This window comes from Centruroides sculpturatus, unplaced genomic scaffold (genome assembly GCF_000671375.1).
Source record: "Centruroides sculpturatus isolate CEXI.00-Female unplaced genomic scaffold, Cexi_2.0 scaffold1234, whole genome shotgun sequence".
NCBI lineage: Eukaryota > Metazoa > Arthropoda > Arachnida > Scorpiones > Buthidae > Centruroides > Centruroides sculpturatus.
Genome location: NW_019385398.1, coordinates 136,608 through 161,173, shown reverse-complemented (window position 1 = coordinate 161,173; position 24,566 = coordinate 136,608). Strand labels below are relative to the sequence as shown.

The 24,566-nt window shown below is 37.2% G+C and overlaps 1 protein-coding gene across 1 annotated transcript in view; it reads right to left on the bottom strand.

Moving 5' to 3' along the window:
• Positions 1–9,404: 9,404 nt before the first annotated feature.
• The window catches only part of LOC111638536 (cystathionine gamma-lyase-like), a 45,999-nt gene continuing 30,837 nt past the window's right edge, over positions 9,405–24,566 (bottom strand). The window contains exons 11-12 of the mRNA XM_023384253.1: positions 11,554–11,692; positions 9,405–9,552 (exon numbers count right to left, since the gene is read on the bottom strand). Of these exons, the coding sequence (XP_023240021.1) occupies positions 9,520–9,552; positions 11,554–11,692 (172 nt within the window). The 3' untranslated portion in view covers positions 9,405–9,519. The remainder of the gene's footprint in view (positions 9,553–11,553; positions 11,693–24,566) is intronic.

The following is a 24,566-nucleotide window of genomic DNA, read 5'->3' as shown; positions in this document are numbered from 1 at the left end:
ATATTCCCGTCTTACCCCGCGGGTGGGGCGAGACCACGCGTCCTTAGTTCTTTTGACTTATACGTCCTTACTCTTATAAATTTCTACTCGTAGCCTCGTCTGGTCGGACCTTCTTTATTAACGGGACTCGCTATAAGGCGGTATACGGGCGAAAGTAGACATTTTGTTTCGGCTTTCCGACCGACATCTTCCTCTAATCGGAAACTACGCCGCTATAATAAGTCGTACGAAGGATTATCCCCAACTCCGCATCTACGTACTATTTTAAGCGCGATTTTTTTGCGGGAAATGGAACGTATTTCCGACCCGTGTAAAAATTCTGTACTTAGCCCGGGAAGAGAGCCAACCTAATTTTTGCACCCGGCGAAAAGGGGAAAGATAAAGTATTAGATTATAATCTAATAATCTTTATCTCGGCCGTCGTTACTTTTTGCCTCAGCCACGCCGGTTCGTCGGCTAGTAAACCGATAATTTCCGCCGTGGGCTTACGAATAGCCCGGATAGGTTATTTCGACCAGCCACGGTAACGTTTCTTTAATACGCTACTTTTTACCACCATCGTTTTTACCTTAGTAACAAATAATGGTCCTTTTCGGTGTATTAACGGGACGTCGGGCCAAACCGTATTTCCACGCTGGATGAAGTTTTCTTATTCTCGAAACGTACGGTTAGAGTTAAAATAAACCATGCCGGACGAAATAATTGGCTTTTATTTAAACTCGATTTAAAATTACAAAAGTCGACGGATAAGAAAAGCCACGACCGCCGACAGGCGTTAAATGGCTAAAATGATTTGCATAATTTCGCCTCCATTTCGTGGCGTAACGTTCGACGTGGCTTTCTAGACGTAAATTACGCGTAAAGCGCGATATTTCGCGTTTTACCATTAAAAATCCTAAATAAGGATGGATTTAAATATACGTTAAATTCCTAAACTACTTTGGGCGTTAACGAGCCGTTTAACGTGGCGTGGAAATGTAAATTACGTCGCTGGAGAAGCCGGCGAAACGTATCTCGACGCTCTAACGTTAATGGATTTTTCTTTCTCGAGTGCGCGTGGATTTGGCAATTTGACCAGTGCCGAAAGACGAAGAAACGGCCATCGGTCCTTTCCGAGCCATAGGTATCTTCGAGCGGTGGCAAAATGGAATTAGGAGTTTTGCCAACTAAGAATTAACCCCGGTAGGACCGTCGATCGGCGTAATTATGTGCCCGAGGTAAGTGCCGATTCCTTGATTTCTCCACCCGCGGCAAAAACGGGCGGTTCGTAGAAAGTCGTAGACACGCCCGAAAGTCCGTTTACGCCCGGAAAACGTATCGGACGCGTTCTTAAGCGGCGGCGGGATTTGCCGCCGGTCGATAGCGCCCGACCGTCTGGCAAAAACTTTGGTTAAGGCGAGAGCGGAGAACGTAATCTATTCCGACCGTACAAAAATGGCGGATACCAACGTTTGCCGGTTAACCTGGCGTGAAACGTAGAGAGGTTACGGGGGAGGAAGAGCGCGGCGCTTCCCGTCGTCGTTTAGATTCGCGTCTAATCGAATTTAAGCGGCGCGGATCGCGCTTCCAGACCGAAACGTTTACGGCAGCCGTAGGCGAAATTCGCGGGTTTACGTTTCCCGCGTAATACGGGAGAAATTTCTCGTAAGTTTATATATTTGTTAACTTTTAATTTTTCTAATATTTTTCGAAATTCCGACTAGAATAGAATAGAATAGCGACTCCTAAAAATTGTAGTAAAAACGCCTGGGGGTCCCGTTAACCGAAAAGTACCGTTCTTTTTAATAACGATAATAATTTTATGCATTAATCTAAATATATCGTCCCGACTGACTGACTTAGTCACTAATTCATCGCCCAGAGCAAACCGCTGAATCTAGAGGTGAAATTTGGTACGCGGTTAGGGTAGGTGGTGGAAACGCGCAATAAGAAGGGATTTTTCGAGATTCCCCGCGGGGGAAGAGAATTAAGGCTTAACCGGAAAAACGGCTTTTACCGTACTATTTTACATGCGATTTTTCGTTTTCAACTACGTTTAGTTTTTATCGAGTACTAGCAGACCCCGCCACGCCTTGTTGTGGCTCAAAATGTATCTATTATAAATGTATAACACTTCCCCCATGGGGCAAATTTCGAAAAATTTTTTCTTAGTGTACATTCTCTTGACGTACCCTATTAAAACGCAATCATAAACGCAAAAACCCGCATCTAAAATAGTATAATAGAAGCCAAGTTCTTCACAGTAAGCCTTAATCTTGTCCCTCTCCCCCGCGGGGGGAATATCGAAAAATCCCTTCTTAGTGTACATTCTGTTGACGTACCCTATTAAAATGCAATCAAAAATGCAAAAAAACCGCATCTAAAATAGTATAAATAGAAGCAGAGTTCTTTACGGTAAGGCTTACCGTAAAGAACTGTCCATCCCCCATGTTTAACGGAATAATATACAGCCTATGTCCACCCCGAAGTTCCATTTTAAATATTGGTGAAAAAATTTTTGAAATCGGATGAGTAGTTTCGGAGATTACCCGCTGCATACAAACTAACATACATACATACATTACCTCTTTATTATATTAGTATAGACTTAGATGTATTAAATTGATAACATTTCAGACATTGTTATAAATATTTTCGTATATTTCGATTTTTTTAACCAAATGTTCGAAACGTTTTAAATTCGAATTTCTTATCGCGAATTGGTTCGATTATAGAACGATTGTAAACGTTCCAGAAAATTGATCAAATTGAAGATAGTTCGTTTGATTCTCGCCAATTCTCGTCATTCTCGGCGCTAGGTGTTATATAACAATTACTATGGTCGTTGAAATACTGAATATAAATGGGGTTTACTTGCGAAATCCTCGCGGGCAAAGCCGCTAGTTAAAAGATAAAGTTCTTAAAAGATAAAGAAATTGTTCATTGGAATTCATTAAATTTTTATATTTTTAAATTTGTTGGCATAAAGTCTTTTATAAATAACAGTACATATTAATTAACTAATTAATAATTATATATTTTGGATATAAGGTTTTTAGGGTTTCATAAAAAATTTGCTTTTTGTTAAAATCTTTCTATAAAATCGTGCCTAAATATTACGTAAGATAGGGAAAGGGAGATCAAACAAAATATTACGGTTTCTTACGCGGGTGGGTGGAGGTCTAGAATAGCCGAAATCGCCCTTACGTAATTTATGGACGGCCCCTATCGGTTGATCGATATGTCTCCTTTCTATAGTTCTTTCTGGCCAGGCTATCGTTTATGTATATGGTCCGGTTTTCTCTGTCACCTGACCTGGTTTCCACTTTGCGTCTCTATAGCACCCGTAATTGACGTTGTCTCCTATCTGGAATTCTCGTATTCTTGTTTCCTCTTTTCTATCCTTATATAGGTGTGGATTTAGTCGATCGTAGATGGTGCTTAGTCTTCTTCCCATCGACAGTTCTTCTGTTGTTTTTCCTGTAGCGCTACTGGGTGTCGCGCGTAAGCTAAACAAAAGTCTGGGGAGCAACGCACCACTTTTTCTCGGCTGTGATGTAAATTTTCGATTCTCCTCTTTATAGTTTGCACCTCTCTCTCTACTTGTCTGTTGGAAGAGGGATGATATGGAGGGGTAAATATGCGCAGTATCCCCTTTTTCGTATTAATTCTTCCATTTCTTGGGATTTAAAGCTTTGATGATTGTCTGATACAATTGTATTTGGTAGTCCGTGTGTACTAAATATTCTTCTCAATAATTTCACGGTTTCGCGTTTGTACTTCTATCTCCACCGACTTCGAATAAGCATCCACTAGAATAAAATATGTACTGTACGTTCGTAGTGTGGTCCTGCATGATCAATGTGTACTGGGTCCTGGCCACGAGGGTGGTGGCCAACGAGTGTCTTTAACTGGGTTGGGTTTGACCTCTGTTCTTGGCATTTTCTACACGTGGATAACGTCTCTTCAATTTTTGGGAGTCCATTTCAGGCCACCAAAGATAGCTCCTGACTGTTCTTTTCATTTTAGACATGCCCTCGTGTGTGAGTGTAACGGGTGTAATAGCGGACCGGATGGCCAAGCGGTCGAGGTGGCAGCCTACCGCTCTGGGGGACCCGGGTTCGAATCCGAACGGGTAGAAAAATCGCCAAGGTTTTTCGGGGTGTGGTCTATTCGGATATGTCGGGCCCCGTCTTTCACCACCCGGCAGTCCCATTGTGGGCCTGGCCGAACCCATAATGGGCTTGCAAAAAGAGGCTCTCTTAGTGCCCACAGGGCAGAGAGTTAAAAAATAAATAAATAAAGGTGTAATAGCTGTGTTTGCAAGGTTCTAGGGATAACTACTCTCTCCAAATGGTAATATTTTCATTCAATATAAACCCTTGCACGTGTTGATAGCCATTATCTCAGACGACTCCTGGTCCACAGGAAATTGGAAACAAACTTCCTTAAAATCAAGCTTGGCAAATACCTTTCCACCAGATAATGAAGCGAGTATGTCATTAATGGCTGACAATGAGTATACATCTACTTTACCGCTGCACCGTAAACAGAGGCAATAAATCTCCACATAAACGTGCACTTCCATCTGGTTTTGCAACGATTACCACAGGAGTGGCCAACTTAGAAGTTCTAACTGGTTCTATAACTCCTAACTGATGAAGTCGATTCAATTCTTGTTCTACCTTTGTTCTCAGTGCAAAAGGAACCTGTCTTGCCTCGCCACTAAATAGACCCATTTCTGAATTATTGAATAAATGCTGGAATTCTTGCATCAGATCGTTTGCGTCATATTGGTGATATAGTCTTTCTATTCTGATCTAATGGTTCAAACCACTTTCTTCCAACAAGTCCTGGTCCATTTCCTTTAATCACTAACGATGGCAGATTCATAACGTTTCCTTTAAATTGCACCCTCACCATTGTAGTGCCCAATACTTCCATATTTCGATCGGCCCACGTCTGTAATTTGATTTCTTCCGATTCTAACTTGTTTCGCTGTATTTTAATTTCTTTTAAGGTCCGTTCGCTCACTACAGTGTACCCAGCCCCTGAATCAATTTCCATCATGATTAGTATATTTTCTGGTCAATATTGATTAAGATTTTAAGGGTGATATCCTACTTCCACGTATTTTAAATAGAGATGTATATTTCTCTACATGGTTCAAAGTCAGATTTTTATGTTCCTCAATTCGGTGTACTGGCTCTCTGGCTTCATACCTCTTTCCGTTGTGCCTCAATTTCGTTTTTTCTCTGGTTTGGAATTTTTGTTCTTCCACTCTTTTGTTTCGTGATACATGCTTTTTCTATGTGCCCTTTGTTTCCACAGAATTTACATATTACCTGAGCAAATCGGCGATTATTTGGCTTACGATTCCCGGTGCACCAAAAACAGCGTAATATGGCCGGTTCATTATTTCTCTTGTAGTCCACCTTTAAGTTATACACTTGGTGTTGTTTCCGTCTGACCTAAGCTAGCTAACATCTTTAGATCCTGCCTCTGCTGCATTCAAAATGGCCTTAAGTAGTGTCCATTTTTGTCAATAACACGTGTTGTATTCCTTTATCCCTTAAACCACGCTCTAGTGAGGCGCCGAAGTTGCAATTCATTGCAACTTTCTGTAGTTCTGCAACAAAGTGGTTGATACTCTCTCCTGGTTTTTGTGACATCTGGTTAAATTTGAACGATTCGACGATTTCACTAGGTTTCGTGTTAAAATGGCTATTAAGAGCATTAAGTACTTCATTAAAGTTAACTTGTGTTATTTCTTTCGGGGCTATGAGTGTTACAAGTTCGTATAGTTTCACCCACAGTAAAAATAGAGCACACTTATCTTGGTCATTTTCAATCTGGTTTGCTTTCAAGCAAAATTTAAAGCAGTCCTTGTAAGTTTTCCATTGGCTGTCCATGTCGAATGGTTCGAAACCAACTCCACTGGTTGATGTTCCCGGGATCGACATTTTTGGCTTTTGATCTCAAATTGTAATTTCTGCTGGTAAGTCTCTATTTTAATCCTCGTCGCCAATTTTATATCGATTTTGTTTTCGACACAGTTTCACATAAAAACACCTAGTTAATCAACAATTAACTTTATTCACTCTCGGATACAACTGACTGGGGTGACAATTACACAAGGACACTCTGAGATAAAGGAAAACTATGTTGGAATTTCCACCTTTTGACTCGACGCCCACATCAAGTTACAACAAAAATACTGCAGTTCCGTTTACGTTAAGTTTAAATTCAAAAAAGCCAAATAACAAACCATGCGCAAGTGAAGCCAGACCACAAATATGGCAGAGGGACAGAACGTGTGACATCAGAACTTCTATTATTACACGGTGCAGCGTAGCCATGGTTACTAGATAAATTGGTGGGGGGAGCTGCTAATGTTTTCGCCCTTCGTTTTCGTGCTAGAGACGACCACTCTTCATAGGGCAATGTTCCGATCGTCCATCCAATAGGCGAAATTAGTCAGTTACGTTGACACGTATGTATTTTTAAAGGGGTTTTTTATTTTTTGAGTTTTTTTGTAACCGACGATCGTCGACTGGGCTCCAAAATGCCGAAATTTTGGGTCTTTTACGAAGAGGCGCCAAGAATTTAGAATCTGTCGATTTCTAGCAAGTGAGATGTGAAAATGTCAGGCACAGTTATAACAGCAAAAGTAGATTTTTATGCCATTAGAAGACTACACTATTTTTCAAAATGCGGAAATGAGATATTAGGCAAGAAAGTTGTTCCGCTTACATTAACCGTAATAAAATTTTGAATAATTTTATGTACATATTTGAAATTGGATATTGAAGTATACACTATATTTGTTTAAACTTTAATTGTTTTAACACTGAAACAGTTTCATTAAAAAAATAAAACTTTTAATTTCCTATTAATTTCTAACTTATCGGATAAAGATATTGTTTTTCTCTTTAAAGAATATTTTCTCCTTTTTGTTTTTTATGCCATCAATATAGATTCCAACAATGGAAACTATGACTCGTTTATGGAATTTTGCTGTTATTACCCTACCAGCTTACTCTATAAGCTTTTCTAATATTTTTAATGTCAAAATATGTACCAGGTCGTTTTAGTTGTGTAGGATGATATTGTATACGTTCGACTTAAATCCTATTGAATATTGAAATGTCTTTAAAAGAAACTTGAAATTAAAAATGACTCGTACATTTTTTAAAAAATATATTGTAAACTGAATGTACAGTAAGTTAGAGCTGTTTTACACGAAAATTTTATTCTTATAAATTATTAACGAATCAATGTTATTTTGTAATAATTTATCTTTAATTAATGAGTTTATTCAGAAAATCATTACTATTAAAAAAATTGGTTAAACAAAAGAAAAAAAAATATTCTTGGGAAGAAGAAAATTTATGCATTTTTAAAGTAATGAAAACTAAAAATTACTTAAATAAGTAATTTAAAGGCTTTTTTATTTTTTATGTAAAAAATAAAAATGAATGGTGCAATTTCGTGTCCTCTTAAAGAACTTTGTCATTTATTAGGGATCGTGGCCTTGCAACTTTTTAAAAAGGTTTGACAGTTTCTTTTTCTGAATTTAATTATATTTGGAAAGGTCTTATTTTATATTTAGAAGTCTGTTATGTATTTGGTTTATGGAGGTTTTGTATATACTCGGTCTGCTTTCCTTCTGAATCCTAGTTGTGGCACTTCTAGCCAGCAAAAGTGGCTCTAGGCAGAAAATTCTGCTCTGCCCCCCGACCGGTTTATCTAGTAACGGTGCCCTCGAGTCTCCTTAAAAGTTGAAGGCCGAAACGTGGTGTCGGAAGTGGGGCCACTTTAAACTATCGAACGGACAAGACACCACTACCAAAAAGGGTTGGCAATTTTCTGACCAATTACTGGAAAAGAAGGCATTATGATATACGATAATTTAAATTCATCTAAGAAATGATGTTAGCTGATCTAAGGTAATTTTCTAATGTTCGTGAAAGATACGTTTTTCCACGTGGCCAAACGAGGGAAAAAGGAGTCTGTAATAGTTTTATCTGACTTCGAATAAAAATTATCGGCCGCACGTAATTTTGGAGCGTTAACGGACAAACACGTCGATGTTAGGCACCTCCTTTCAAACCGCACAGTTAAAAATGTTCGGCTTTTATATCTGTAATGCCTCCGTGCATGTGTGTGTGTGAATTCCTTATAACTCTTGCAATTTTTGTCCGATCTGGATGACATTTTGATTGATTGTTTTATGTTCCAACAGAAAGTGTGGGCTATTTATTTTAAGGAAATATTACTTATAGAATAAACATTTTGGCAATTTTGGATCGGTGACCACACCTATGTTGCAGTGATGTTTGTACTCTGCTAGTGAATTTCCATTAAGCCACACTTTAAAATATTTTGGAAAATGGCATATTTTAAACTTACTTCATTAAATTCAAACTTGAAAAATGATAGCCACATCCAGCCACTTCTATAACAAATTTTTAAAAATCTTTTAAAAATGTAGTGGCCACGTGACATTCTATTATCCAATTGGAAATAATGATCTAACTGGCCTGTTATTTAGTATTATCATGCATCTAATTAACATATGTATGGTTTGTTTGTTTTATCAATGTGGAATTAAAAAGACTGGCCTTTTTTGTAAAAAAGAATGCCTAGGGGAAAGCGTAACAGTAAAATTGGTTGGGTAAAATCTAGATCTAAAAGAATAAGAATGGATGCAACCCCCAAAGGCCTTGAAGTCAAACTCTGGCAATGTCGAGTAAGAATGGCTGTCCGGGACTGCCAAAACAGCAACACCGCGCCGAGCTGGATTCAAAACTCTTCTCGATTTAAAGAAATCTCTACTTTCTCGTTAAAAATATTCCATCGTGCTTGACGGGAGAATTTCTAGTTAGATATTGGTATTAATCAAGCTATTGAATACGTAAGTCACAAATTGGCAAAATTACGGGCTGGAAATTAACACTTCGGTCTTCACACATTTTGACTCATTTTTAACAATATTTCTTTTGTCGTATAAGGCTCAGTTTTGACTTTTCTCAAGCATTCTACCGTCCTCTTCCTCCTCACCATAACCACCTCCGATACATTAATGCCCATCTCTCCCCGTTTCAAATTAATGCTGCTCAATGACAAAATTGTTAATAAAGATATTTTTAAGTTAGTTCTCTCTTTCGGTAGTATTAACTGTGTTTGTTTGTTTGTAAAACTCTCCCCTCCACTCCCCATCGGTGGAGTACTCAAAGGTAAAATCTTCTTATGCCAAAACCAATAATAATAATAAGCTTGCTCCATCTTTTTTCTGCATGTATGTTTTTAAAACAGTTTATTACTTTTACTCCACACAGTATTTCCTGGCTTGGCCTAGCCTAATACACAGCCAGGAAGGCCAAGATGGAAAAAGTCAAAACACCAAATAACAGATGCAGAGATTAATTTTAAAACAGTAGTTTTAATTCAAAAGTATTTCCCCAGTGCTGTCCACCTGCCCACCCCCTATCTTCTAGTTTAAATACAATTAAAAATTTTTCTTTATTTTTAATCCGGTTAAACAGTGGTCTTCCTTTGTCCTAACTTTTCCTGTAAGAGAAAATCAAATATTAATTCTTAAGATTAATGTGATATTTTCTTATATTAAAAATCGGAACTGTCGCCAATTATGGTAAACATACTATATTTACTCGCATATAAGACAAGGTTTTTATCCATTTTTCACTGCTTCAAAAGCCTAGGTTGTCCTATACGTGCTGATTCTCACCTTCTGTTAAGAATTGGCAAAAGGTTCCCAATTGTTCAGCTTTACATGATTTTTCCTTGAAGTTTAAGATGCCAGTAATTTTTGCGGGACAATGTGTGCATTTACATGCATTTGATATTTTATTTGTTATTAAACAAAATAAAATTAGAATTTATTAATAAATCTAATTTTCTTCATTTTGATCTTTTAAAGTCACACCTTGTCTTATATGAGAAATCGTCTTATATTCAAGTAAATACTGTATACCAGAAAGCAATATAACCGTACATACCGGATGCCCTTCTTCACGTGCAGGCCTACACAGGTACTATAATAAACCTGGGTTATGCTTATTTAAGGTTTAAAAATATTAGAGCCATTTTAATACTAATTGCAATTTTCTAGAAGTTAAACTGTTTGGAAGGCCGTTGGCTTCGGGTACTTTTTTAGGTCTTTTTCCGCATCTACGAGTGTTCCCAAATGTTTGCAAATTACTTTTTTCTATTTGTGAAGAATGTTACTTGTTCTTGGTTTGAAATTTCCAGTCACAACCATCTTCAGAAGACTCTGTTCTGCAATTTTGTCCAAAACAGACGTTTTGGATGTAACACAGGTGCAGACATACTTTGAACGGCTGTGGCAAACTCTGCATTCACTAAACAAAATATTTTCTTCAAATGCCATGCAAAATGAGCAGCGTGTGGCATAAAACCATATTTGGTACTGTACATCACAACAATCATCTCTTGCAAAAAACACAACTGCTACAGTTCATAACAAAATTGCCATCATGACACTGTGACATAAACACCAACAGATTTGTAATGTAGAGTATAAAACTGCGTAGAAAGGAAATTTCAGATCAATTAATTAACAGATCTAATTTTCTTGCACCCCAAACTTCGAAAATTCATTTAACCTGCTGCACATCATTATGATATTTTGGTCTTGCCATTCCTACAAATAAACTAATCATTCAAAACTACGATGTGGTGTCAGTTGCCAACGGGAAAAATGGCAGGTGTTGGAGCGGTAATTGGGGCAAAGTAGCCTGGTGCATTAAAATAATTAAAAATTTTCAGTCATTTTAATAAAGGTTTTCTTCAAGCTGATATACTGTTACTTCTGTGGTAATATGAAAAAGAATAAGAAAACACTTGAAAATTTTATAATTTTTGTAAATAGTCTTAAACTTCAAGAAAGAATATTGGTTTTGGACGAAATTGCAGAACAGAGGCTTCCTAAGACTTATGCGTAGATGGAATTTCAAAACAAGAACAAGTAATGAGGTTTGAGCTTATGATTTCATCGACAAAAATACATCCATTTGGTAATGTTTAATGCAAAAAAATTTGGATCGACCTCTTTGATCCACGTGGAAGGTCTTATTTGGGTCGAAATATTATGAGACTGAATGTAAAAATAGAATGATAATTAAGGCTACTTGGTGATGTGATTTTTATTGTGTTAAGTTTTCAGATCTCCCATAGGTCTTTGAAATGTAGTGAAAAATGTTTTCTAAGGAACTGTACCATGGGGATCATAAGAGGGTTAATGCACTAAATATTATCAATTGAGAAAAAATTGGTTTGATCAATTCCCGACTTTGATAACGGTGACAAATATTTTTGCAGCTAGTAAAGAAAGAGGTAGACTTTGTGTTCCTTGGTGCAAACAAGTCCCAAAGTAAGAGGGTATCTTTAATTTTGTTTTTGTTAAATTTAGTAATAATTTTTGACCAATTAAATTTACGGACTCAATAGTATAAAAGTTAAAGAACGATTTACTTTATTTCTCAAATATTGCCTGCCAATGTTTAAATATGTAATAGAAAATCAACTTACGGCACATTTCAGAGCCTGATTCAAATCGTCCAGAATGTCTTCTTTTGCTTCTATTCCAACAGAGAGCCGAATTAAGTTATCTGTAATTCCAATTTCTTTCCTTTGCTCTTCTGGTACACTTTGATGTGTCATCAGAGAACTAAAAAATAGAGAGATTTTAAAAATGCATAACAAATTTTAAGTACAGTAGAACCTCGATTATCCGGACTAATTGGGGATGAAGGTAGTCTGGATAATCGAAACAGATACTTTAATCTGTCTTTTAATGATAATACAACACGTTTTCTTTTCAATGACATATCGGTAATATTAAAAGTAAATAATGTATTTAAATCGTGATCAAATTTTCAAGAAACAAACGTTCGTATTTAATTTGGACTACTACTGACCAGCGCTAACAGACTACCTATTGTTTTAAAGGCCCTCTGGTGGCGCAAGAAGATGGATTTTATAAAATAAAAAGCAGTTGAAACTGCATTTTTATGAGTAAAAATTTGACAAACTATTTATCGTTTTATGACGAGTAAAATTTTTCGTTGCATTTGCGGTTTTTAAGTAGTGGATAAACCTTCAAAACGCGAGGCCTTCGGATCGTGAGGCATAGGCGGTGGCCCACATTGCCCATGCCTTACTCCACCCTTGGTCATAGAAATGATGTAATTTGAATATAAATTATTTATAAATATGTATGTCAAGTTATATTTTTATTACGACGTAAAATATATTTAAGAGTTTACGACCACTGTGCTGGGTGAGACGTTGTTGAAACAAAAAAAATTATGTATTCCATCACGTACATAAACAGTGTTGTAATTCGTCAAGTGCAAATCAGTAAATTCGTAAAATTTTTGTTTATTTTGAACAATCCGGATAATCGAAAATCCGGATAATGGAGGTTCTACTGTAGTTAAGTTAGTATGTTCAATTTTATTCAGTGTTTTTTTCCAAAAACTAAAAACCTTGAAAAATACAGCTGTGGTGTAATGCAGTTTAAATATTTCAGAATCAATATGTGAGAATACAGGGGCTTTTACTTAAGTGATTAGCAATGTGCTCCCTATCAGAACTTACGGTCCACTCGTGTTGTGTAAGGATGGCTAAATCAAGTGGAAGTGAAGATCAAGATCGTGTGATCTCGATCGTGTCAGGATACTGACACCGGGTTAAATGATTATTTTGCGGTTTAACTAACAATTTAATTACTATTGCTATTTCTAAAAGGAGGACTAAATTATTTCAAGTGGGAAGTGCATAGGTAAGTAATAGGATGTCTGGCCATGAACAAACCAAAGACACTCAGTTAACAAAGGAATAACAACATTTAATAATACAAAATAAAATAAAATCAGTTTACAAATAGTTAAGATATAGTCTATTCCAACATTAAATCTCTTGTCCCTATTATGAGAGATATATGAGAGTGTTTACAAAAATAATATATTACCTCATTTATAATGTGATTGATAACAATACTTTGGGTGGAAGTTTTTTCTGAAGAAGTATGGCACAAATTATGGAGGATACAATGATGTGCAATGTGCACAGAGTTTGGCATGTATCCTGTATTTATACTATTTTTCTCCTCCAATAGAGGTTAAGAATTAAGATAATCTGACTGGGTGTCATGATGAGTCTTTTTGGTTTAGTCATCCCTTTAGTCATGGGAGGTAAAATTCTCTCTCTCAACACAGGAAACATTTGTTCCTTGTTATGTTTGATTTTTAGCTTTGATAAAAATTTCGAAATATTATATTTAATTTTTAAATTACAGTCGACCCCCTCCCATAACACTGTTGATTATTCCGTTTTATATGAATTCCATGTTGTACGAGTCACTTAGATTTTACAAATATGTGAGCCGTTCACAGCCTGGCACACACGGAGAAATTCAATTGGCTGGCCAACAAGCAGCCAGACATAAGAAAACAGAGGTAAAAAAACGGTTTGGAGGACAAGCGAGCTAATGGCATACAAAAAGAGGGTCAGAAAAATCAGGAAAAAAATGGAAAGATTGAGAAATGAAGAAAAGGAAAAAAGAATGAAAGAAACTTACAGAACAACACTAAAAACCTACAAAAAGCTAATAAACAACACACGAACAAAGGCGTGGAAAGAATTTTGTAGTAAAGCCCACAAAAATGGCCCGTGGGATATTCCTTATAAGGTGGCTTTTAATCAAAACAAGAAAACTCAAATCCCAAACCCCCTGGAACGGAACAGTGAAAATAACAATCCAAATATCACCGAAAGCATCCGGAACATCCTCAAATTTCATTTTCCGTCTGACAACAAAGAAGAAGAAAACGACAAACACAAGGATATAAGAGGAAATCTAAATAAAATAAACTCAACAACAGACGACATCCCATTCACCTTCAGAGAAGTGCAAAAGGCAATTGAAACCCTAGCCAACTGGAAATCACTGAGCCTAGACAGAATAACACCAGAAATGATTAAAGCCACATTCAGTGAAATTCCAATTGCATTCGTATTTTTATTCAATGAATACTTAAGGTTCAATTACTTCCCCAAAATATAGAAAAAATCTAACGTCAAATTTATTCCTAAATCGGAACATGCCAGCAAACCGGAGGAATTCAGGTCACTTAGCCTTCTCCCTGTGATGGGAAAGATAATGGATGGCCTAATTATAAACCGAATTAATTGTACCTTAACAACAGCAACAACACAAATAAAAAACAATATTGTTTCAAACAAGGCAGATCCACTATAGATGCTGCACTGAAAGCAAAAAAATTCATCCAAGACTCGTGGAAAGAAGGAAAACATGCCCTACTCGTTAGTATAGACTTTGAAAAGGCATTTGATAACCTATGGTGGCCAGGGGTTTTCAAAAGGTTAAATGAGGTAAAATGCCCAAAAACTTACAGGCAACATTACAAAGTTATCTAACTGATAGAATAGCCAGCTACTACACAAATAATATAACAGTGGAGATATAAATAAACAGAGGATGCCCATAAGGCTCAAGGAGTGGCCCTGAGATCTGGAACCTTGCCTTCGACAGCATGTTAAATGATTATGAGGAAAAAGAGCACACCAAGATCCAGGTCTTCGCAGATGACGTGCTACTTATGGTTGCACATAAAAACCGTGACAGACTGACGGAAGAGGCTAATAGGGAATTAAAAGCAATATCAGAATGGAGTAAATCCTATAAACAGCCCATAAATTACAATAAATGCAAATTGCTGGTGAGTACGAAAAAACGGAAGCAGGGCCAACTTAAAAGGCAACTGGGGGTACACATAGATGGCTATAACGTTAAAAACGTCAACCAGATGAAGTACTTAGGAATAATTTTTGATAGGAAAATCAACTGGCATGATCATGTAAATAGTATGTATAAAAAAATGGTTCAAAAAACAAACCTCTTGTCACACATCTCAAGAAATGCATGGGGATTGCACTTTAGAAGCAATAGACTAATTTATCAGGCCTCATTGGAGCCAGGTATTTTATACAGAGTCTAGGTATGGCATGAAGCCCTAACAGCATTCATGTAAGGAAGAATCCAACGGAGAACAACCATTAAAGTCTGTAGGGCTTATAGTACAGCACTGACAGATGCTCTCTGTGTTTTGGCCAACCTGCTCCCAATACACCTTAGTGCGAAGGAAGTGATGTGGAGATGGTACACAACAAACATCAACCTGCAAGACCTCAATGAGGAAACAACAAAACAGCACATCAAAAATGGTATCCTCCCACCCAATAGTGAGGAGCAATGGATAGAAGACATCAAAAAGCACAACATAGAGAAAGAAAAGAACTACAAACAGTTTATCCACCCATCTGACAAAAACAAGTACAAAATTATTTTCGATATAACAAACACAAAAAGTTAAAGCTCAAAATGGATCACCCACACTGATGGCTCCAAGACAACAACTGGAGTTGGAGCATATACTTTTACATACTTTAAAAAATCAGAAGAAAAACTCAACATTAGCTAAGGAGACAATACAACTAGCCCAAAGAATAGCAGGCACAAATAACTTAACTATACAGTGGATCGAAGCTCATGAGGGGAATGAGAGGGCCAACAAACTAGCAAAAAAAGCTACAACTACCTGTTCCAAAATTACATATATTAGGGTACCAAAGACTGAAATACACAAACATCATCATAAAATTGTCAAAGAACTGTGGCAAAGAGAGTGGGAGATCTCCACCACTGGGAGAAGTTGTTACAACTTCATCCCAAGGATACAGGATAGGAAAAAAAGTAAGACATTTAAACCGGACTATGAAATCACCCAGTGCTTCAATGGGCATGGAAACTTTGGATCGTATCTTTTCAGGTTCGTTAAGGCAACAACAAACACATGTGAAATCGACAACATTGAAGACAATGTAACGCATTTCTTATACTACTGCACTAACTATGAAGATATACAGCAGCAGCTTTACAGGGAATGCATAATGCAGGGGACAACTTGGCCTCCACAGGAAAATGACCTATTCAACAACAAGGACCTCTTGCATTGTCTCACTAAATTCATCAAAAACACTGGGAAACTAGCAATCCCTTTGCAAGGCAGCGAACAATCACAGACCAGGAATAGCCTACCTGATTCTGAGGACAACACAAGTGAGGATATCAGTGATGAAAGTTTCACCAATAGCAAAGATGAACTATGAAATAAACAGACCACCATGTAAATACTGTTTCTCTGTTAGGCATTGTAGCCATTTTGTCTATCTAAATTATTAAATTCATCTTTGAAAATTCTATATTTTTTATAAGGAACTAGCTGCAAGGACCCGCTTTGCTGGGTTTTTATTTGTTCGTACATTTGTATGTAATATAGTTTTTGTTTTTTATATACAAGGTCTGTTCAAAAAGTATCGGACCTTTGTTCTTCAAAAATAAATTTATTGACTTTAAGGTACAAAACCCTAATCCCCTTCAAAGTAGTCTCCTTGGTAGTGTATACACTTCTCCCAGCGTTCCTGCCATTGCTGGAACGCATCTTTTGGAATGGCCATCAGCCGGTCCGTCGGATTTCGCACGATGTCTTCTCTCGACTAAATTCGGTTTCGTTTTAGCGGCATTTTCAGCTTGGGAAATAGCCAAAGGTCACACGGAGCCATGTGGGGAGAGTACGGAGTGTGACGAACCACAGGAGTATTGTGTTTGGCGACGAAAGCCCGAATCAGATGCGCAGAATGGGCGGATGCGTTATCACGATGGAGCTGCCAAGTTTTGATCGACCACAGATCCGGTCGTTTGTGTCGCACTGTATCAGAAAGACGACGAAGGACCTCCTGGTAGTACTTCTTTGCGATGGTTTGGCCTTGTGGTGCGTACTCACGACACACCACCCCACGAGAGTCGAAAAAACTGTCAACATGACCTTTGATATTGCTGCGGACCTGCCGCGCTTTTTTTGGCCTCGAGGATCGTCCCCGAAAGCCTGCTGAATCTTGTGAATGGTTTACGCTTGGATATCGCCAAGGTTTTTGACAAAATTTCATGTAATATCGCTGCTCACGTTGTTCAGTCATTTTCCAGCTTAGTGGAATCCGATGAGAGCGCACTACATGACCTCACTCATAGGCCGATTGCCAACGACTGACGCTTCCTGCAGGCGGGAAAAAATGCAGGGCTGTGCATGACTGTCCCCTCCACAACTCCACCGAAGGAGGCCTCTCGCGCATCATTGGTTTACGCGGAAGAAAAAAAGGTCCAATACTTTTTGAACAGACCTTGTATAAAAGACTTTTTCTAAGTAATCTAGAATCTAGCTGCAAGGACCCGCTTCGCTGGGTTTTTATTTGTGGGCAAAAAGTAACGATAGTGAAGATTAAGATAATTACATTATAGCCAATCTTACCTGTTTTCACAAAATGCAAGAATTAGGTCTCTTGTTTCCAGACGTTTCCAGAGAATTTTTACATGAGCATAAAAATATGTTCAGTTTCCCGCAAAAGCGCAAAAAACTGCCTGTAAATCTTGCATGCTGCTTTATATTAACACTTCCTGGTCCCGATTCTATTTCTGAACGTCTCCTGTTCATGTCGAGTCAAACGAACTATTTTCAACGTTTCTGGAACGTTTACGATCGTTCTATAATTGAACCAATATTCGAATATTGTTCGAATTTGTTCAAACAAATTTGAACAAAACATTCGAAATAGAAAGCCACTTTCAACCACTTTCAAGCCCATATCACCCTCACCCTTATAGCTATCGAGACGCAACCCCCTGGTGCACGAATGGAGACTTGGGGATACTACCACATACAAACACCATTCACGTGCGATGTGTAGTTTTGGCGGAAAAGTGAAATATAGGGACATACATGTCCATTTTTATATATAGATATAGATTGTAATCATGGTAACCTTTTGTTTTAATATTTGTATTTAAAATGTAAATTGATAATTAATGTTAATACTGTATCTTTTAGCCATGTAACCAAGTTGCTGTTTTTTACTTAAAAACTACTTAAAAATTTTTTTGTTTATTCTGTAACCTGATTATTGTATAAACTATTGTAACCATTTATATTCTATAAATGTATCAGGATCAATTACTATGTAAATACTGTAATCTGTATTAGGAAATGTAGCCAATTTATGTATCTATTTCTGTTTTTAATGAGTGCAGTGCCGACACCCATGGAACCCTACCCTTGCCTTCCTTCCCCCCTTTTTTTCTTAATCTAATTACTTTCATTTTTCTTCTCGCTTCTTTTCCTTACTATACGGCTAAGTCTGTCTTGAACAGACAGCCCTCTACTTAGCTTTATACTTATCTTATCCAGGGCCAGCACAGCTTCCCTATCATAAAATGTCACCACATGCCACTGCAAAATACATTTATCGGTATTTTGCTTAAATGTGTGTTTTTTTTTTTCAATTCAAGAAGAGAAAGGAAAATTTGACTTCAAACATCAAAGGTTGATGGGGCTCTGTAGCTTTGTTTAGCAACCTGTCTAGGAGAAAGCACTCCAAAAACACTTTCTGGCAGTAAGAAAAAAGTGCTTTTGAGAGTGGTGACGTTGTTGGAATGACAGCCTTCACAAATAGTCAGTGGACCAAGAACTATATGCTAGAGCAAACCCCACAGTGGTGATGCATAGTACTTTGGGAGTGCTATGAGAAATGGATTACCAAGGTTAATCTCAACCTCCCAACTGGGAGTACCAGTGATGAATGGCAGAACAATAAAGAAAGCAGGAAGAAAAAGGAAAATACTGAAGATTAGTACAGTCAATATCCTGACACTCAATGGAAAAGTTGAAGAATCAGTGGAGTGCATGATAGTAAGACATTTACTATATTTGATTCAGTGAAACAAAGTGGAAGAAAGTGGGAGAAAGAGACCTGAGATAAGGGTGTATAAGCTCTTTTTGGAATGGAGGAACAGATGGAAAAATAAGTGTCATCAGTGACAGAACAATAAAAATAAGAGTGAAATTTGAAAGGAGTCAACAATTTTATCCAGATTTATGCTCCACAAACAATCAGGAAGAATTGTTGGAAGAGTTCCTAAGGGAAATAGGAGAAAAAATCATAATGTCAGATTTGCAGAGTTAGTTTTCCATAAATTCATGAGAAAAAGGGGAATTATAAGAAACTTCCCTTCATTCTGTCCGGTTCCCATAAAGCTAAAAACAGCGAAGATCAAATGTTAAATTAACTGTCAACAATCAACCAAGAAACACATGTTTATAAAGGGTTTTCAAAGTGACAGTCCTCCTCCTTGCATTGACCCAAGAAAATATCAAAAATATGTTATAACAATCAATTGTTAATTATCTGTCATCTTTCTCACATTAAGTCCACTGGGAGGATCTTAAAACAATCGAAAGAAATAAACAAAATTGATCTAAGGTTTAGTAATTCCGACCATCCCAGCAATGACACATTCGACATGCCATCACTATCAAACAACAAGTCACCTGATCAGATTCCCATGCCTGATGAGGACATAACACGAGCGCACCCGATCTTCGGGGCAATTGTCCGATAAAAGCTATCTTTTTTTTGGTTTGGTGCCCCTTATCCGCTTAGTCAGTCCCAAAGGAATACCCTTATTTTTGGTGATTAGTGTAAGTGTCATCCCAAATGTCTCCCCTATTCCTCCACAGATAGTCTACCGCAAAAACTCCAATCAACTACTGCAACGAGGTATGATAATTAACCAATTTATGTACACTCTCTCTCTTGGTCAGTAATAGTTGTTTGAAATCGGGATTAATAGCGCATTCTAGTGCTTTGGTAGCTAGATCGATGGAACTATATTCCTCGCACCTATATTCTTTTTTTGTAATTCCTTAGTAACTATTAAATTTTGTTGAGTTTTTATGATGGTTGCTCTTACTTATATATCACCGACACCTTATCAACAACCTCGCGGACCCTCCCACTTGTATTAATTAGAAATAAGAAAATTGTAAATGCATAGTTAGGGAAGGAGAGAAGTGGACTGGAAGAAATTATAGACCCATTTGGATATGGCAACATAAAGAAGGGAAGTTATTAATTAATTTTCTGTGAGTGAAATGGGATGCTAATTGGAAACAGCTGGTTTTTAGGAAGACAAATTAACAAAAGATAGCTTGATATGGGTGGGGTGAAAAGAGAACAAAATGACAACCACAAATTAGTCATTCCAAGATAATGTTGGAACAAAAATGAAGGAAATAAGAGAAAGGAAAATACAGGTTTGAAAGTTAAAGGAACCAGAAATGAAACACAAGTTTCAGACTAAACTCTCAATCCACATTCCAAACTTGGAAATGGGAGGAGTACAGAAAACATGGACAGTGTTTAAAGAAACATACATAACATGTGTAGCCAATATATGTGGAAGAACTGAAGGAAAGAAGAGAAGGAGACTTCATGGTGAAACACAAAGGTTAAGGCGGCAGTAAAGGAAAAGAAAAATGTATGGAAAGAGTGGAAGGGACAAGGGGGGTGAAAAAGACACAGGTATCAGGAGGCCAAAGAGGTGCTAAAAATAGTAATTTGTCCCAACATTTCTTCAAGAATTACGAGAAGACACGAGAGGGTATAAGAAAAAAATTATGAGATGGTGAAGAGTGAGCAAAAAGATAGTGTTAGGACAAATATGATAAAAAAAAAAATGAGAATGGAGAACTGATTACACAAAAGGAAGACATAAGAAGGAGGTGGAGGAAGTATTTCCAAAAATTATTAAATGTATAATGGAAGAAAACACAAAGGGGAGAGACAGAGAATAACACACACACAAGTGGAGACTGTGTTAAGGAAAATGATGGGCAAAGCTGCGGAAATTGACAAAGATGTGAAAATTAAAAGAATCACATTGTTACTCCCATATAGCCAAGATTTTTCAAAGAGTGCAGGATCAGAAGTGGTGGAAAATCAACTAGAAAAGGAACAAGGGTTTAGAAGGAACCAATCTACCACAGAGCTGATAATCTCTGTTGTATTCCCAACTTTTTTCCCTCAGTAGTCTCACAAAGATTTAGTAATGCCTTTTGTAGATACTAGCAGACCCCACCACGCGTTGTTGTGGCTCAAAATTTATCTATTATAAATGCATAACACTTCCCCTGTGGGGGGAAAATTTTACGAAAAATTTCTTCTTAGTGTACATTCTCTTGATGTACCCTATTAAAACGCAATCAAAAACTCAAAAACCTGCATCTAAAGTAATATAATAGAAGTCAAGTTCTTCACGGTAAGCCTTAATTCTGTCCCTCTCCCCGTGGGGGAATATCGAAAAATTCCTTCTTAGTGTACATTCTGTTGACGTACCCTATTAAAACGCAATCAAAAACGCAAAAACCCGCATCTAAAATAGTATAAATAGAAGCAGAGTTCTTTACTGTAAGCCTTAATCTTGTCCATCTCCCCCCAGTGCGGGAAATTTCGACACGTATATGATATAAAAACACGTGCGCATTCGAATGCAGTGTTGTGTCAAAATCTAAAAGGAATCGGTAGGAACAAACAAACATTACATTTTCATTTATATAAATAGATAGATGATGATCCGCTTTAGTTCATTTTCACAGAAAAGCAAACTTAGGGCGTCGTACTCGTAGCGCCATCTGTTGGACATAAAAGCCTTAACCTAGATTATATATTTTAATTTATATGAATGTTTAACGGAATAATATACAGCCTATGTCCACCCTGAGGTTCCATTTTAGATATTGGTGAAAGAATTTTCGAAATCGGATGAGTAGTTTCAGAGATTACCTGCTGCAACGAAACTTACATACAAACATTACCTCTTTATTATATTAGTATAGATTGAGAAAGCATCTGATAGTGTCCCAAGACAAATGGTCACCAAACTTTTGTCACAGTGGGCCAGATAACAGAGAATGATGAGCACAGGTTGCATAACTATTTTCTTCAACACAGCACACTGAATACACACAAAAAATAAAGAAAATAAAAACTGTATTGGAAAATAAAAATAATTTATTTACCAATACAGAAACTCTGTTACTGCAGCAAGCTCGTAATTGCTTTTCTTAGAAATTTCATTGCAGGTACCGGTACTTATACAAAAAGCACTCTGATTATCCAAAGTTGCCAAATTTTTTGTTTCACTTTTTTTAATCTAAAAATTATATTACTGTCAGATGCAAAAATCAGACTGGACCAATTTTGACATTTTTACTTGCTATGTAAAAAAAATAAAAATAAGTGTAAGTTTATCTACAATCTATGATATTTCCATATAAATAATTATATTTTGGCTCGTTTGTGGCACCGTACAGCAGCAGGCTACATCTGGCCTGTGGGCTATAGTTTGGTGACCCCTGCCTTAGAATAAGGGCATCTTGACAAAAATTATAAATTAGATAGGCTTGTAGTATACATTGCTTGTAAGTTGTGTCAAAACAGAAATTGGGAAAACAGAGTGGCTTGAAATAAAGGCAAGACTTTGACAAGGAAGTGTTTTGTTACCACTTCAGTTTATATTCAGTGGATAAAATTCATGAGAATGTAAAAAAGGGTCAATCAAAATAAGTCGCGGGCTTGGCTATTTGCAGATGACAGTACTGATGAGAGACATAGAAGTACAGTACAGTAGACCCCCTATAACACGAGTTCCTATAACGTAGATTCCTATGACGCGGCGAAAAAATTGCGACAGTATTCGTATAAAGACGCTAAAAGGGATGCGTAAAACGCAGTAAAACATCATTGCCAACTCGTCATCGCGGACGAGCAGCCAAACTACTTTCCGCCGTCTAGCGCCACACTACGGAGAGTTTAGTCAGGTAAGTTGAGTTTACTATCATCTGTACAGTATGTAAATTAGGTACCGTAAGTCTTTATTAAATTATTAATAGAATTATTTCTATTAATGATGTCTCCAAAATTCAACGAATTTTTCGCAGAAAAATAACATCAGAAATCGCGGCTGCCGTTTGATGCACTGCTCCGCAACGAACACAAGCTTAAGCAATGGCGACGTCGAATGGTGCACGCTCGGTAAGTAATCCTACAATTTTTTGTTTATAGCATAGTTTATACGGATTATTCCCAAAAAATTATACGTATTTTGGAAATGTTAAGTCGAATTAGTCTAGAATTGATTAATTTTATGGAAGAAAACCTTTCAAACAGCTATAGTCTGTAAACTTCACACGTGTCGGGCTGCGATTGGCTCATGTATTTAAGGATTCCTACAACGCAAAATTCGTATAACGAGGAACGTATCTACACATTATAGGGGTCTACTGTATATCATCAACTGGATGTATGGAACAGGAAGCTAGAGGAATTAAGGTAAGTCGAGAGAAAAGCAAGATATGGTGACATCAAGGTTTCCTTTCTCCTCAGAGAAGGAACCTTGGAGAGGAAAGGAGGGAAAATCACACTAAATGGAGAATTATTAGAGGATGTTAACAGCTTCTATGCATTTGGAGCTAGAACTATTTAAAATGACTAAGACAAAACCTTTCTCACTTTGTTTCTAGCTGTTTGAACACTGAGTACAAATGTTTTCGGCCTCCTTAATAGGCCTTCTTCGGGTACACTGTGGTCTGGTAGAACGTCAGTTGGTAGATATTCAAATAGTGTCACTGCTTACATAGGTTTCATCTTACCAGTGATGTCATTGTTGTTGATAAGGTTTAGACTAGTGTTTCTCAAAGGGGGCAATATTGCCCCCATGTGGACATTTTTCCATGTTGAGGGGCAATTAGTAACAATTTATATTTTGGGAGGAAAAAACAATTTTCTGGGTGATATAGTAAAACATTATATTAAGAATAATTAGATATTTTATTAGTTATATCATACAATAATTAAACAAATAACATTATACTGGTCACTAGTCTATTCAATGCAGTACGAATTTGGCGTTAGTCTTGGTCCTCGGCATCGGATTTTGAAGTGAAGGGGGCGAAAATAGGTAACGGTTTTATTGAAGGGGGTGACAATTCGTTAGAGGTTGAGAAACATTGGTTTAAACTATACTGAGAATGTTAAATTTTCTTTTGATATAAAATTTAAGGTGAACCTGTTGCAACCCTTAGCATGTTTTTTTACTTGTCGTGTGTATTTTCCAATTCTGCTTTCCAAGCATAGCGCTTTTCCCATATATATTTGTTCGCACACCTTTTCTTATTGTATCAAAGGTTAATTAACGGCATCGACACTGTCTATACTTTGGTATCAACTATGACGTCACTCCCCGGTAACCCCCTATCTAGGTAGGCCAATCCATACTCAGCAAGCCTGTCACACTCTCTGGTGCATCTTCTTTACTTGGCGCGTGTGTTTTCCAATTTTATTTTCTCCAACTTTAGCAATTATCCCATCAGTTGTCGTCTGCACACCTTAAATTTTTTATCAAAAGAAAATTTAACACCCTCAGTAGCATCTAAACCTTATCAACAACAATGATGTTGCTGGTAAGACGAAACCTATGTAAGCAGTGACACCATTTGAATATCTACCAACTGACATTCTACCAGACCACAGTGTACCCAAAGAAGGCCTATTAAGGAGACGGAAAACAT